At 46.0% G+C, this 14,447-nt stretch overlaps 1 protein-coding gene across 14 annotated transcripts in view; it reads left to right on the plus strand.

Annotated features, from left to right (window-relative positions):
* Positions 1 to 14,447, plus strand: part of FAM13A (family with sequence similarity 13 member A) — a 207,411-nt gene that overhangs the window by 5,249 nt on the left and 187,715 nt on the right. For 5 of the 14 annotated variants that reach the window (XM_008165611.4, XM_065597490.1, XM_065597498.1 and 2 more), the window contains exons 1-2: positions 4,061 to 4,324; positions 7,867 to 8,056. In XM_008165611.4, the coding sequence (XP_008163833.2) occupies positions 4,250 to 4,324; positions 7,867 to 8,056 (265 nt within the window). In that variant the 5' untranslated portion in view covers positions 4,061 to 4,249. Of the gene's footprint in view, positions 1 to 4,056; positions 4,325 to 7,866; positions 8,057 to 14,447 lie in introns of those variants that run through there. The other 9 variants (XM_065597492.1, XM_065597497.1, XM_065597496.1 and 6 more) reach the window with 4 other exon arrangements.

The raw sequence follows: 14,447 nt of genomic DNA on the forward strand, positions 1-14,447 counted from the left end.
GAGCAGGGCAAGCCCCCAACCCTGCTCCCCGGAGGGAGCTCAAGGGTCGGATTAAAACGTCTGGAGGGCCGCCCACCCGTTCTCTAGAGGGCCCTGCATATATCTCCTGATCGGAATCCAGGGCCGTCCCTAGCCATTTTGGTGCCCTGTGCAGCCCCCCTGCAGGGAGGCTGTGTGGGGCCCCAGGCCTCCATGGGGGGGGGGCAGAAGGGGCACCGCCCCCCAGCACTCACCAGCAGCGCGGCTGGGAACCAGGGGAGAAGAGCAGGCTGGGGCTGGGTCACTCCACTTACCATGCGGTGAGTGCAGGCCTGTCCCCTGCAGCAGTCCTCAGGGGAGTGGGGACAGAGCAGGGGTGGGAAGAGGGGCGGGGGCTTTGGGGAAGGGGCGGGACTGGGGTGGAGCAGGGGTGGGAAGAGGCAGAGCAGGGGCGGAGGCCATAGGGAAGAGGCAGAGTAGGGGCTGGAGCAGCACGCAGCTGCACTGGGCACCAGGAAATGTGGTGCCCCAAATTTCCTGGTGCCCTACGCAGCTGCGTACTTTGCGTATGGGTAAGGATGGCCCTGTCGGGATCCCTTCACGTGCTGGCTGGTCTTGGGGTCGGAATAGTGGTTGCATAAATGTTTCCCATACAAAAGTGCTCTCCTTGCTGCCTGATACATTTAAGTGCCTAGGAAATGGGGTAAGGAAGAGGTAAAGAGAAGCAATGTTATGTCAAATGGTGGTGTAGAAGCAAAAGGCAATCATGGGAGAACATGGCATTAAGTTGCAATGTTTTAGTTGCTATGTTGCATCACTGTGACTTTACCACATTAGTTTCATGCAGTGCCACAACCAAATACCCAAAGCAGTGTTGGGATGTCATACAGGGATTATTTGGTGGCTGTCTGTGACAGGGATGATTGCTACTGATTTTGTTCTATACAGATGTTGTGAGTCACTTATGGCAAATCATTGAAGGTTTCCTAGGTAGGGAGATTCACTGCAGTTAAGAACCAGAGTGTGTCAGTGTCTGCCTTACTTCTCCAATGCCAGAAATATGAACTGATCCTTGGAGCTGTTGATGCAGCATGCTTTCCTCCTAACAATTCTCAGCCTGACCCCTGGTCCAGTAACTGCTGGGAGTGGGGGAACAAGTCACCCAGGAGCATGTATCCAGGGGAAGGACCTGGGAATGCTTACACCTAGACTGGTATTAGATGGCAGGTGCAAGAAAAGATTGGACTGCGTCTGTGTGGACAATGGGAAGTTGAGTTGCGGTGCTGCAATGGGCAAAGTAAGTGGAGGTGGGATGGGGATAGCCGCATTTGGGAAGCATCTCTTGTTTGGAAGACGGATAGGGGAGTAGATGATGTGTATACTTGTCATCTCTCTGAAGAGGTTAAGCAAGTACATAATAATAATACTGAAGGAGGAGACCCATTGCATTTCGTGAAGATACTGAGTTTAAAAAAATGCAGACTCTGCTCCTGCCAGTTCTTGTTAATTGCATCTTTCAGTTGCAGTAACTTCTCCCTGTGAACACTCCTCACCATTGCTGCCTTTGGCCAACCGATAATTTTTTACTCTTCCACTGTTCTGGAAATGAGAATTTCTTGTCCACTCCAATAAATAGGTTTATGAAAGCCTTTCGGTAAAGCGCTTGTTATTTATCTTGGGATCATGGTTTTAATCCATCACTCTTGCGGCCCACCTGGACAGTCTTTTCCCCAGAGACTGTTGTCCAGATCCTAGTTTGAGACATGTTATCTGGTTTCACCTTTGTAACTACAATGAAGGTTAAGAAGAACACAGCTCTGTGTGATTTTTGTGAAAAGCACATTAGTGGCTTAAGGAGAGGAATGGAGTAGGAGCATGTTGACTCAAATCCACTCTTGAGTCCTATAATTCCTTGAAGGAAATAGAAAACTAAAAGACAGTTGATGTTAAGGCAATAGTAACCGTCTTTTACTGTTCATTCCCTCACTTTGCAGGTGAAGGTACATATTAAATTGACAAATCTGTTCTTAAAGGAGAACTGAAATTTAATATAGGAGATTCTAATAATTTCACCTAATTACAAAAAAAGCTCAGTCACTTACAGAAAAAATCTCCTTGGTCCCAAGGCAATATTTATGTGGCTGATGTCAGCTGGGCCCATCCCCTTCCCCTCTGACTTGCAGTTCAATCCCTTCCCACCTACCCCTGAAAAAACTCTATTCTCTTTGCTCCATTTTCACTCAGTCTCTGGACACCTCATCTTCTCTCTTGAAGTTTAGTGCTCCTGTACCTGGTGACCTAGCCCACCTCCAAGGGCCAGATTTTCAAAGGAGCTCAACTTCTACTTAGTCACCTAGGTCCCAATTCAGGAAAGCAGCAGATATTCCTGACAGCACTATAATCACGTGTTTAAAGTTAAACACATGCCAAAGTATTGTTCTGAATAGAAATAGATTTAAGTACATGCTAAAGTGCTCTTGTGAAGTCGGGTTCCAAAAAAGAGCCGAATATTCAAAGGAGCTCAGCACTTGGAATGCAGTTGGAAGATCTGGGCCCTTATTTTAGTGCCTAATGGGAGCTGAACTGTTTTGAAAATCTGGCCCTGAATTTCAACTCCTAGTTGAGTAATTTCTGACCCTTGCTGAAAATCAAACGCTGGTAGAAGCTCGAATGAAATGGAACTGGGCAGAGTCTGGAACTCTCTCTAGTTCTCTTCCAAATGTTGTAATGTGTTCTGGAATTTTATGGATGCTTGAATACTGTCAGTTACTGGTAGCATGTCTCATGCTCCTCCCACCCCGGTACCACATGCTATACGTTCTGACGTGCGTGGTAGCAGGGTCCACTTGCCCAGTACACGGCAGGCTACCATGCTGTAGATTTAAACTCTGGCTTGCCATCCACTAAGTCTCTGTGTAGACAAGCCATTAGTCTCTCTGTTCCTTTTGCCATCTGACCAATACCACAGGAGAAGAGGACCACCCAGGAGGATTATGTGTCGTTTAAGCTTCAGGGGAGAGGAAAGAGGAATGAGCAGTATCACAGGCATTTCAGAATTCAGGTCATGTAATGGGTCTCATAGTACGGTATTCTAACTTGGCACTTCTAAGTACATTACTGGATTGAGATGAGGTGTCCTATTAGTACTGAATTTGAGGTTAATAGAATTACACCTTAGGAAACCTTACATGAAAATGTATCAGCTCATGCACAAAATCTACTTGCCTGCCCTTTGCCGTGGTTGAGACTAATAGGAGAGGGAAAAGATAATTCACCTATGTAAAAATAATAATTAATAATAATTCTCTCTGGGTGAATGGACACGTTTTGCAAGGCTGACTTAATCATACATTATATTGGTGACAGAACTGTGATGTCTAAGACTTTTTCACTTTAACCGTTAAATGCGTCAAGTGAAAAATGTCAGTGTAAATTTCTGTAGGAACATGCCCCATCAATGCAAAAGGCCTAGATGTTGCCCTTGTTCTTATGCCATCCAGTTATTTGTCATGTTATTTGTTAATAGCTACTTAATTATTTTGTTGCCAAAATTTTAAAAGGAATTAATGCATTTGCTACTTTGAATTGAATAGCAACCGCAGTTTACTAGGTTAGGCTAAATGAAGCAGTTAAAATGATACAGAGGAAGTGACATATGCTATATGCACTCTATGCAGAATGCATTTTGTTTTGAGAAATCAGCATTGCTTCAGAAAGTTGAGACGTTTGTGTGCTGGCTAGTATTGTACTGTGGAGTCTTCACAAAGGGATTTGTTCAGCCTGAAGGTATGTTTGAGTTTTGTAACAGGCTGGAAGGAAGAGAGAAGTTTTAGTGTCACTAACTCAGAAATGGGAATAATGATGCTAGTGAGGCAGAGTCACCGAGTGTTAGCCTCTGCCTGAGGCAAGATTGTTGTCAGGGTGACGTTACTCTGTAGGACACATCTTCTGTAAAGTCTTTGGACTGCCTGCCTATAAGAAATGCCTGGTAATTAATGAAGAGATGTTAACGACTTAAGTACCAAGTCACATGACTCCTCCAGACTGCCAATAAAAGACTCCCTGGAATCAGATTTCAACTGCAGGGGCTGATCCCAGCCATGTGTGTGGAATCTAAGAAGCAAAAGCTAACTTTGCGGAGATTCAGCCAACAAAATAAGAGTTCCGTAGCAATTTTTGGCCCATTTTGGGGCTATTTTTGTCTTTTTTTTCCCCTGAACTATAAGGCTTTCATGGCATGGAATCTTAATAGCCTTCAGTACTCTGCTTAATGCTTTCATCCCATCTTCATCAGTTCGTCCAGACACTTCCTGAAAGAATGGGGGCAGGCGCATTAGCCATCTGTGTGAGTACAGACTGTCTGTTGTATGCTGTGATTACTCAGAGTACGCGGAGGGAGGCCTCATCCAGTCACTAGTTTATTAAACTGCATAAACTTAACAGTGTGTGCATCTGCAGGGGGAAGATGTTGGATAGTATCAACATGTCTGAGGTTGGCTGACTTACTTTTTTTATCTTGCAAATCTAAACTAACCAATCATTGTGGATCTATTCAGGATTTTCCTCTTTTGCTCCATCCACTACATCCTTGCACTGTGAGCCATTGTTAATTTCATGGGGGGGATGAGTGAATATTTCCTAGTTTCTTTCTCACTTTTACTCTGAATTGAAATGCAGGCGCTCTCTCTTTCTCTCCTGTTTATATTGGACACCTAGTCCAGGAGGCTGTTACAGTGGGAACACGATACATATACTAGAACTGACATGTTTTTGGTTGATCCAGTAAACTAAAATGGTATTATTGGTATTTCTCCTCTCTTGTTTTTGATCCTAGTCTTTTCACTCTGTTTTATGTTTAGATGACCTATTGCCCCTTCGAAACAGTGTCTAGTGATGGTGAAATTGATTGACAATTTTGTTTTTTAACCACAGGCCAACTGCAACATGTAGTTTAATTAAGATAATTTGAAAAGGGCAGAAGTGAAAAAACATGTTTCTGAAGTTTGTGACTAGTCTTCTAAAATTCATACTGCTCTCTCTTGTTACACTCTGCAATGCCATTAAGCAAAAAATGGTTAAGTGGGCCAATCATTTATGTCTTTATCTAAAAAAAGCAACCGATTTTGATTAATTTATTTCCCCAACTGAGACTAAGTAGGATTCAGTTCGCTGCTTAGAGACTGCCACGGGGAATGGTTTCTTACTGATCACTTAAGTAGATTTTTTCTTTCTGCTAGAGGCAAGACTTTTATATTTTACATACTTAGGTCTAACAAAGATTTATAAATATATCAGGAATTACACAGGATATGTCAGCTTTAAACAATTTCCTTTTTCTAATCTCTGTTAAAGAATAGGACTGGGAAATCTGGATTCTGTTTCTGGATCTTTTACAGACTTCGCTTGTAAACTTGAGCAACACACTTCACCCCTCAGGGCTTCAGTTTTTCCCCATTGTGAAATCGAGATGGGTTACCACTTACCAGCTTCCCAGTGATTATATGTGACTAAGCGCATGCGTAAGAGTTTGTAAGTTTGGGGCCTTAATTAGAAAAGTGTTTCAAAATCCTCTAATGGAAGTATTATTATTATCATTATTATTTGCCTGGTCCATACAACCCAATCTTTGCGTTGGCATATATCTTAAATGAAAATAGCTTACGGTAGTCACTTGTAATTCTCATAAGAAATATTATTTTTTAAATGGCAACAGTCAATGGAAGCTGGAATTTGAACATTGACTATACTTATTTATCATATGTATTTATAAGGTGATCGTTACAACACAATTTTTAATTATATGGACTTATACCCTTTTTCAAATAATATGGAGTATTTATAACTTATTCTATAGCCTCAGATACACAAGCAACATCTTCTGTATATGTTAGACCACCACAGTCCAAGAAAGTCATTTACATACCAGATTGCATGAAGTTGCCAAATCCTGGTATCAAACAGATGATTCTAGTACACATTTCCTCATAGAAGCTGTGCTTAGCAAAAAGATGCAGCAATCTTGGTAAGAAACGATTAATGCAAATTCTCTCTCTTGTACCTGGAACAAGGTACAGCCTGGCTTAATAGCAAAGTCTGGACAAGTGTTCAAGTTAGTTAATGAGGTGGAGTTGAAACATCATGTTGCATTTAAAGAGAATAGAAAATGGTAATGTTTATTTGAAAACAAAACCATAGGTGTGAGTATCGTTAAATAGCTCTGTCCCTATATGTTGTGACACACAAATTGCAGACAAGACTTGAGACGTTTCTACAGACAGGACTTGAGACATTTCTACCAGATTTCAGTGCTTATTATCAATACATACCCAGATTCAGCTGTTTCTTATACTCCACACTTTGAATTCCATTATGTCATGGGTCATCACCACCAGTCTTGTTAGCTGCTAATAAACTTGATGTGCAAACACTTTTTTAAAAATAGGGTTACCATACGTCCGGATTTTCCCGGACATGTCCGGTTTTTTGGACCTCAAATCCCCGTCCGGGAGGAAATCCCAAAAAGCTGGACATGTCCGGGAAAATAGGGAGGGAGGGACCGGCGGTGCTTGGCCGGGGGCCGGGGCCGGGGCCGGGGGTGCTCGGCCCGCGGTGCAGGGCCAGGGGTGCTTGGTCGGCGGCGCGGAGCCAGGGACCGGCGGTGCGGAGCTGGGGGTGCTTGGCCGGGAGCTGGGGCTGGGCCGGGCCGGGGGTGCTCGGCCGGGGGTGGTGGTGCTCGGGCCGGGGGTGTTCGTCCGGGGCCGGGGGCCGGGGCTGCTCGGCCGGGGGCCGGCGCCCGGTGCCCCAGGGCCCGAGCCAAGCCGGGTGGGAGACTCCGGGGCCAGAGCCTCTGGGCCAGCTGGCCGCCAGGGGAGCCGGACTGGGCCGCCACCCCCCCCCCCCCCCCCCGCCCCAGCTTGCCTGCTGCTTCAGGCTTCCCGCGAATCAAATGTTCGCGGGAAGCAGAGGAGGGGGAGGGGGAGGGGCAGGGCGGCGAAGCGTCCAGGGGAGGGGGCAGAGTTGGGGTGGGGCCAGGGCAAGGGGTGGGCTGGGGGAAGGGGCGGAGTTGGAGCGGGGCCGTGGAGTGTCCTCTTTTTGGACACTTAAAATATGGTAACCCTATAAAAAATGTGGGTTGAATGGATTTAGGTGAGTTACATTCTACTTGCCTATAATAAATAAACCAAAGATGATGTGATGTATGGTGCGTTAAGATACTGCTAGATGAAGAGAGTTCTCCTTTCAACCGCAAGCTATCCTATCTTGGTTTACATTTCTACCCTTATCTATTACTTACCCTGTTACCATTAGGTTTTATCTGGACACTTTATCTTGTGGATTCTTCATCTATTCAGTCTTAAGTCAAGGCGGGTTATCTTTCCAAAAGATAATGCTGTCGGTTCAAACAGAAGTTATGGGCTTGATGCAGAAATTATTGGGTGAGGAAGGTTCTTCTCTCTGTGTTATATAGGAGGTTAGACTCGGTGGTCAGAGTGGTCCCTTCTGGCCTTAAAATCAGAGTTTAAGTTGATGATTGATATTTTGCAGCTAACATAAGTGGTCCCTTCTGAGTCTGACCCACTGGTTACTGTAGCAATATAGCTTGGATACTGCAGTGTATTATCCACCCTATCTCTTAGCTACAGATAAGTTGTGGCTTTGGACTCCTCCTCCTTACTTTCTTTTTCCTTTCCCTCCCCTTGTTCTCTGTCCTACCCGTTTATATTGTACGACTTCATAGAGATTTTGCTGTGGACTAAAGTAAAACAAAAAAACCCACCAGCCCTGCAGACTGTTCTATTTCAAAACCCAAAAACTTAATTCTTAACTGACATGCAACCTCCTGTAGTAAATGTGACCGACTGCTCTCTTTTCCTCTGCTCCCTTAAGCAAAGTAAATCAGCAGTGAGGCTAAAGGAAGACATGAAAAAGATAGCTGCGCTGCCACTGAACAAGCAGAGGGACGATCGCTGTCAGAAGGTGTTTGGTGTGAGTCTCCAGGACCTCCAGCAGCAGGGACTTACCAAGAATGGTCTCCCAGCAGTGGTGTGGAATACAGTAGAATATCTGACCCAGCACGGTAAAGTTAACACCGTCTCTTTCATTTAATAGTGTTATTTATGTAAGCCTCTTCAAAGGAAGTTTTCTGTTTGTTTATTTATTTTCATTTATTTGGCATGAAAACTGAATCAAGCTGTGGATCAAACTGTGCTGAAAATAATACTGCATTTGGCTTTCCTCTTTTTGTTTGGTTGCCTTTATGTGGAAGTATATTTATAGGGACATTCGCAAATGTAATCTGCTGTGTTATAAAGTGGCTATAAAGAATCTGTTCATTTTATAATTTAAAATGTTTTTATAACTAGACTTGCATTATTGCTTGATTAAAATTAACCAGATATGCCCATAATTTCTGACTCTAGGTCCTACACATAAACATAGTAGTGAATGTGTATGATAGTGAATAGAATGCTGTGTGTAATTGTAAGCCACAGAATGGGCTTTTTGTTTTTATCAACTAGCCCTGGAAGGTTTCATGTAAGCCTCTAAACTTCCAACCTCTCCTTACATACATTTAAGTTGTAGAATAGAATGAACTTCTTTCTCAGCGGATAAAATACACCTCTTTGCAGAGGGCCAATGCAAGGCCGTTGGTACAAATGCGAAGCACTTCTGTGGCTCTTAAATGATGGCTAAGCCTTGTGCTGGCCTGCTACATGGGAGTGAATTTCACTCTGTGAGAATTTACATCTTCTGGGCTCACCCTAGAGAGTGGAACAATGTCCTTTTTAAGGATTCTCCTTCATGCCTGTTTTTTAAAAGCCCTGTAACACTGGTTAAATTGCAGTGTTTAGGTTTCCAGCCCACACTTTGGGAAAATAACCAAGCTTTTAAAAACAAACTCATAATAAGCTAGCAGGGATTAATATAGGAGGTGAATTCGCTGTGCAATAGCTGTTTGTGACAAATAACTCAACAAATAACTTTCCAAGTGGGTTAAGCTAAACAGGGACAAAGCACTGTTATTCTGGAATAAGAGTGTCCACATATAGAGTTATTCAGGAACAGCTGTTGCTGGATAATTCCATGGTCAGACAAGCTGTAAGATATTTCACATGTGATGGAGGAGGGCGAAATCAAGGGCCTAAGTCTCTTCTCAGTTAAACTTCTATAACTCCATTTCAGTCAATAGAGGTACACTGATATAAAAGTGGTGTGAGATCTCAGTCAGCCACCAAGACCTTCTCATAGCAGGTGATGTGGGTGATTGCTGTTTGGGGGCATGGTTTGGATCTCACTTTTGTTTAATTGATTTGGTTAGTGGGAAGGAGGGTTGATAATTTTTAGATTCATTTTCATTTTGTGTCATATCAATGAGGAGGCCAATTTGGTAATGCCTTGATGTAGTACGTGTAGAATGTACAATCCTTTGGAATTGGAGGCACAATACCAGTCCACTGGGGGTTATATTGTACATTGGAGAATGATTAGGATTCTCAGCATACATTAGAGTGACCAGCAACAGAGGGTCCTGTGGCACCTTTGAGACTAACAGAAGTACTGGGAGCATAAGCTTTCGTGGGTAAGAACCTCACTTCTTCAGATGCAAGCCTCTTGCATCTGAAGAAGTGAGGTTTTTACCCACGAAAGCTTATGCTCCCAGTACTTCTGTTAGTCTCAAAGGTGCCACAGGACCCTCTGTTGCTTTTTACAGATTCAGACTAACACGGCTACCCCTCTGATATTAGAGTGACCAGACGTCCCGATTTTAGGGGACTTGTCCCGCATCCCGACCTTACATCGGTTGGGACGCCCTTTGTCCCGATACCGGGGACCGTCTGGACCACAGCCGTGGCGCCGCCACTCACCGCTTCCTGGTGCAGCTCCCGGCTCCCGCCCGCTGGCAGGAGCGCTGCGTGCTGCAGGGGTGGGGCTTGCAGGTGCTGGGAGCAGGCAGAGCGGGCAGAGTGCTGCACCTGTATTACCCCGTGACTAAAGTGTGCTCGGGGTGGGGATGAAGATTGACTGGTGCTCCCTTTGGAGTCTTCCAGTGTTGCTCCTTAACTGGCATAAGAGATCGCTGTGCACTGTGATAGCATACAGCAATGGCAGTTGGCTGGAACACTCGGTTGTTTTTGTAAGAAGGTTCCTAGAGCAGATGTTCCTCTGGATTTTTCCCCTCTCCACTGAAAACATTTCTGTGCAACTACAGTTTGCTCTCCCAAATTCTGAGCAAGAATGTGGACTTTCTTTAGAAGGCTTCTTGGCATTGATCCCCAGTGATGGGTGGGTGTGAATGAGCAAGCCTCCAACAGTGCCATGACCACTCAAATGAGTGTACACGAGATGCTGATGCGTTTTGCACAGTTTCTTCAGGTCCTTCTGTTTTCCCACGGGACCCTTCTGGCCATCATCTTGTCTTCTTTCACTTGGGTTTCCTCAGGGACTCTTCTTCTGGTTTTGTTTTTGTTTTGTTTGGATTCTCCTTTATCCAAACTTAACAGCTTCACATCTTCTGGTTAGGGAGAGAAACAAACTCCTCTGAAATTTACAGGCTGAGAATGGCTCCCCTTTCTGTACCTCTGAGTGTGGCGCCATGACAGATTTCCTTTTCTTTATTGTCCCAACACCTTGCTGTTTAAGTTTAATTTTACATTGACATATTTGCCTTTTCTACTATCACTCGCATGAGCAGGGCCGGCTCTGGCTTTTTTGCCGCCCCAGGCAAAAAAGCCTCCCGCCGCCTCCTGGCCCCTGGCGGGGAGCACGGCAGGGGAGGGCGCCGAGCCCAGCCGCAGCCCAGCTCTCCCCGGCTGGCAGGAGCGCCGGGGGGAGGGCGGCGAGCCCGCTGCGGCTCCGCTCTCCCTGGCGGCCGGAGCGCTGGGGGGAGGGCGGAGAGCCCGGCCGGGGCCCCGCTCTCCCCGATTGGCCGGAGCGCTGGGAGGAGGGCGGAGAGCCCGGCCGGGGCCCCGCTCTCCCCGACTGGCCGGAGCGCCGGAAGGAGGGCAGAGAGCCCGGCCGGGGCCCCGCTCTCCCCAACCGGCCAGAGCGCTGGGGGAAGGGCGGCGAGCCCGCTGCGGCTCTGCTCTCCCCGACCGGCCAGAGCGCCGGGGGAAGGGCGGCAAGCCCGCCGCGGCTCCGCTCTCCCCGACTGGCCGGAGCACCGGGGGGAGGGTGGCGAGCCCGCCGCGGCTCTGCTCTCCCCGGCGGCCGGAGCGCTGCGGGGAGGGCGGCGAACCCGGTCGCGGCTACGCTTTCGGGCCTGAGCGCCGCCCCCCTCCAGGTGTCGCCCCAAGCACATGCTTGGTAGGCTGGTGCCTGGAGCCGGCCCTGCGCATGAGGATGGTAGGGGAGCAGAAATGGAGGAACCAGATCAGTCACTTTCTGCAGGATTTAAAAAAAACAACAACCCATGAACCCTTTTTTAGCCTGTGTGGCTGGAAACAACCTTCCAAATGTGAATCAATTATAGTGCCCGATTTTTGTCACCCCTCTTCATTCTGAGCAGTGTGTTACTCTGTGAGGAATTGTAGTGAAATCAGGTAGGGGATTGGCTGAGACCCATCTGGTGAATGTACCCTTTTCTTTAGATACATGACTCCTTCCTCTTGGTTGCTCAGTGCATCTCTGATCTTTAGATTGTAAGCTTTCCAAGGCAGGGCCTGTGTAGATATTGCTGACCTGTGCAACAGCAAGCATGTAATAACAGCTAATGTGAGATCATTCATCGGCAAGCCTAGTACCATCCCCTAGGTCAAAAGACCTAGGGGATGGTACTAGGAAGACAAATCCTAGGACTCCAAATGACATAGCCTCCTGGCTTCTGTGAGTGAAGGGGGTTGTGTAGGCAGGGGTCAGGATGGAGGAAAGGAATCTTTGCTGTTCTACCCTTCAACATTCTGGCTACATTTATTAAGAGAAAAGGGGAGGTGTCTGCTACTGTGCCCTTCTTCCAACCTCTAGTTTTGAGCCCAGGGAAGTCCTCTGTTTTTCGACAAGCAACAGCAGAATAGAATCAACCTGCTTTTTAATTGATCTAGTCTGCATGATGAGAAATACTCTTCTTTCCCAGTAGATTCACGAGGCTGTGGATTAGGGTTCCCAACTTTCTAATTCCAGAAAACCGAACACCCTTGCCCCGCCCTTTCCGGGGGCCCCGGCCCTTCCTGAGGCCACGCCTCCGCTCACTCCATCCCCGCTCCCTCCGTCACTTGCTCTCACTCACCCTCTCTCAAGTGCTCATTTTCACTGCAAGGCCCAAACAGGCATAGTTATTGTTTTGACAGATGTATTATGCTAAGTTCAGGTTTTATTTGTCATAGGACGCTACAGCTGGCAGCAAAATAGTCAAAAAGCGTAATTTAAACAAATACGAAATTTCACAAAGGTTTTCATGATTCTTTCCCTCACCTCTTCCCATTTTGCGTAACCAGCTCCACGTTTTTTGTTCACTAAAGTTATTGTAATTTTATGTGTGGAATTAGGACCACACATTATCACAGGGGCAATGGGTCCATTAAAGGCCCACTCCTGAAGCCCAAATACAAATCCATAGAGGACAACCACAGAAATGCACACCTGTCCAGATACCTATATAAATAAACCTGTTGAAACTGACTCCCACACCTACATGCAGATACACACGGGTATTCATGTGTACACATCTAACATGCACTAACGCATATACTTCCACATTATTTAATATTACAATTGTTGTTTAGTGCCTAGAGACCCCAACTAAGATCAAGGCTCCAGCGTGGTAGTGCTGGACATATACATAAAAAGAGAGAATCTGCAACAAAGAATTTATAATGTAGCTAGACAAAGGTGGGGAGAAATGTGTGGCATTGGCTCTTCTGCAACTACTAGTCAACAACATTCACTTTTTAAGAAATAATACATTTCTTTTAGAGTTTCCTTCTCTTATAAAATATGTATGTATTCATTTCATAACAAGTTTTTAAGTCATCAATTTTTTTGTGCACAGGCCTGCAAAAGGAATAAAAGTCGAAGAGTTAAGCTGCAAATTTTATTCACACAGGTATACGCACATGCGGCAATACATGCACCTCGAACAGTCAGCGGCCTGCCGGGATCCCTTTTTGACCGAATGTTCCGGTCCTAAACCAAACACCTGGTCACCCTACTGTGGGCTGCCTTCTACTGCCACGGTCTAGGGTGAAGAGACTCTGGGTTTGTTTTCACTGCAATTAAAAACCCGCAGCTGGCCTGTGTCAGCTGACTTGGGCTCGTGGGGCTCGGGCGAAGAGGCCCTTCACTTGCAATGTAGGTGTTCGGGCTTGGGCTGGAGCCTTGGCTCTAGGACTCCGTGAGGTGGGAGGGTCCCAAAGCTTGGGCTGCAGCCCAATCCCAAACATCTGCATTGCAATTAAACAGCCCCTTAGCCTAAGCCCTGTGAGCCCGGTCAGCTGTCACGGGCCAGTCCCAGGCATCTCATTGCAGGATAGAAACATGCTCTGTGTATTACAGATGGTTGGAGTAAGATTGCCACCACCATGCTTCAGTGTTGTTTTATTCATGTAGCACAATGACTTGTGAGGATGATGTATAGGGAGAAGGTGCTTGGGAGCCAATCAACTAATGGTCAAGGGGAAAAGATCATGGTAATATCCTACTGTGTATTGATAAAACGGACTCGTGGCGGCACACTACGCTTCCTTAAAGAAACCTGAAACCCAAATGCCCCATATATCTGCCAACATAAACTGATTGAATTAAATCCTTGTCTCTGGTGGAAACTTAAGTGAGCCCTGGGTTCTAAACTGAGAAGGTGATGGTCTGATAAATCCCCATCCCTTCTCCAATGTGAAAACAAGATCTAAAAGATGTCCAATTGTCTGAGAAGAGCCTGGGATAAACTCATGGTTTTCAAGGCAGCCATGAGCTCCTGAGCTAACCTGGAAGAGCAATTTTCTGCATAGACGTTGACATTAACTAGGAAGAATAACTAACACGGCCCTCCATGTGAGCTCAGTTCATTTGGATGGGAAATAAGAGGTACACAGTGCACCATCGCTAATGCCAATTCAGTTCCATCCTGGAACTCTCACTAGAGTGAAGACCCACGTGAATGGTCACTGCTGACATCTAAAGTTAGATGTGGACAACCCACTGCAGAACCCCTGTTCAAGTTCATGTTGACCTGAATACCTATCCAAGCTAGCTGAGCTGGCTGTAGGTCAGCTGTATCATCTAGACACGCTCTGTTATACAGACAGAATTGGCATTTTATGGGGGAAGATACCTCTGCAAATGTTAAAAATTGCCCATTTTCCCCCAAAATCATCTAGCCTAGCCTTTTTCCAGAATGAATTTCTTATTGGAAGATAAAGAACATCTGATCTGTGTGGGGAATTTGTTATTTTGCCCAACTTCTTGCACAGAAATGCCATTCGTTACTATTCTGCAGTGCTTCCCATTGTGCAGCAGATGTCAGAATAGCAACATTG

This window comes from Chrysemys picta, chromosome 5, assembly GCF_011386835.1.
Source record: "Chrysemys picta bellii isolate R12L10 chromosome 5, ASM1138683v2, whole genome shotgun sequence".
Classification (NCBI taxonomy): domain Eukaryota; kingdom Metazoa; phylum Chordata; order Testudines; family Emydidae; genus Chrysemys; species Chrysemys picta.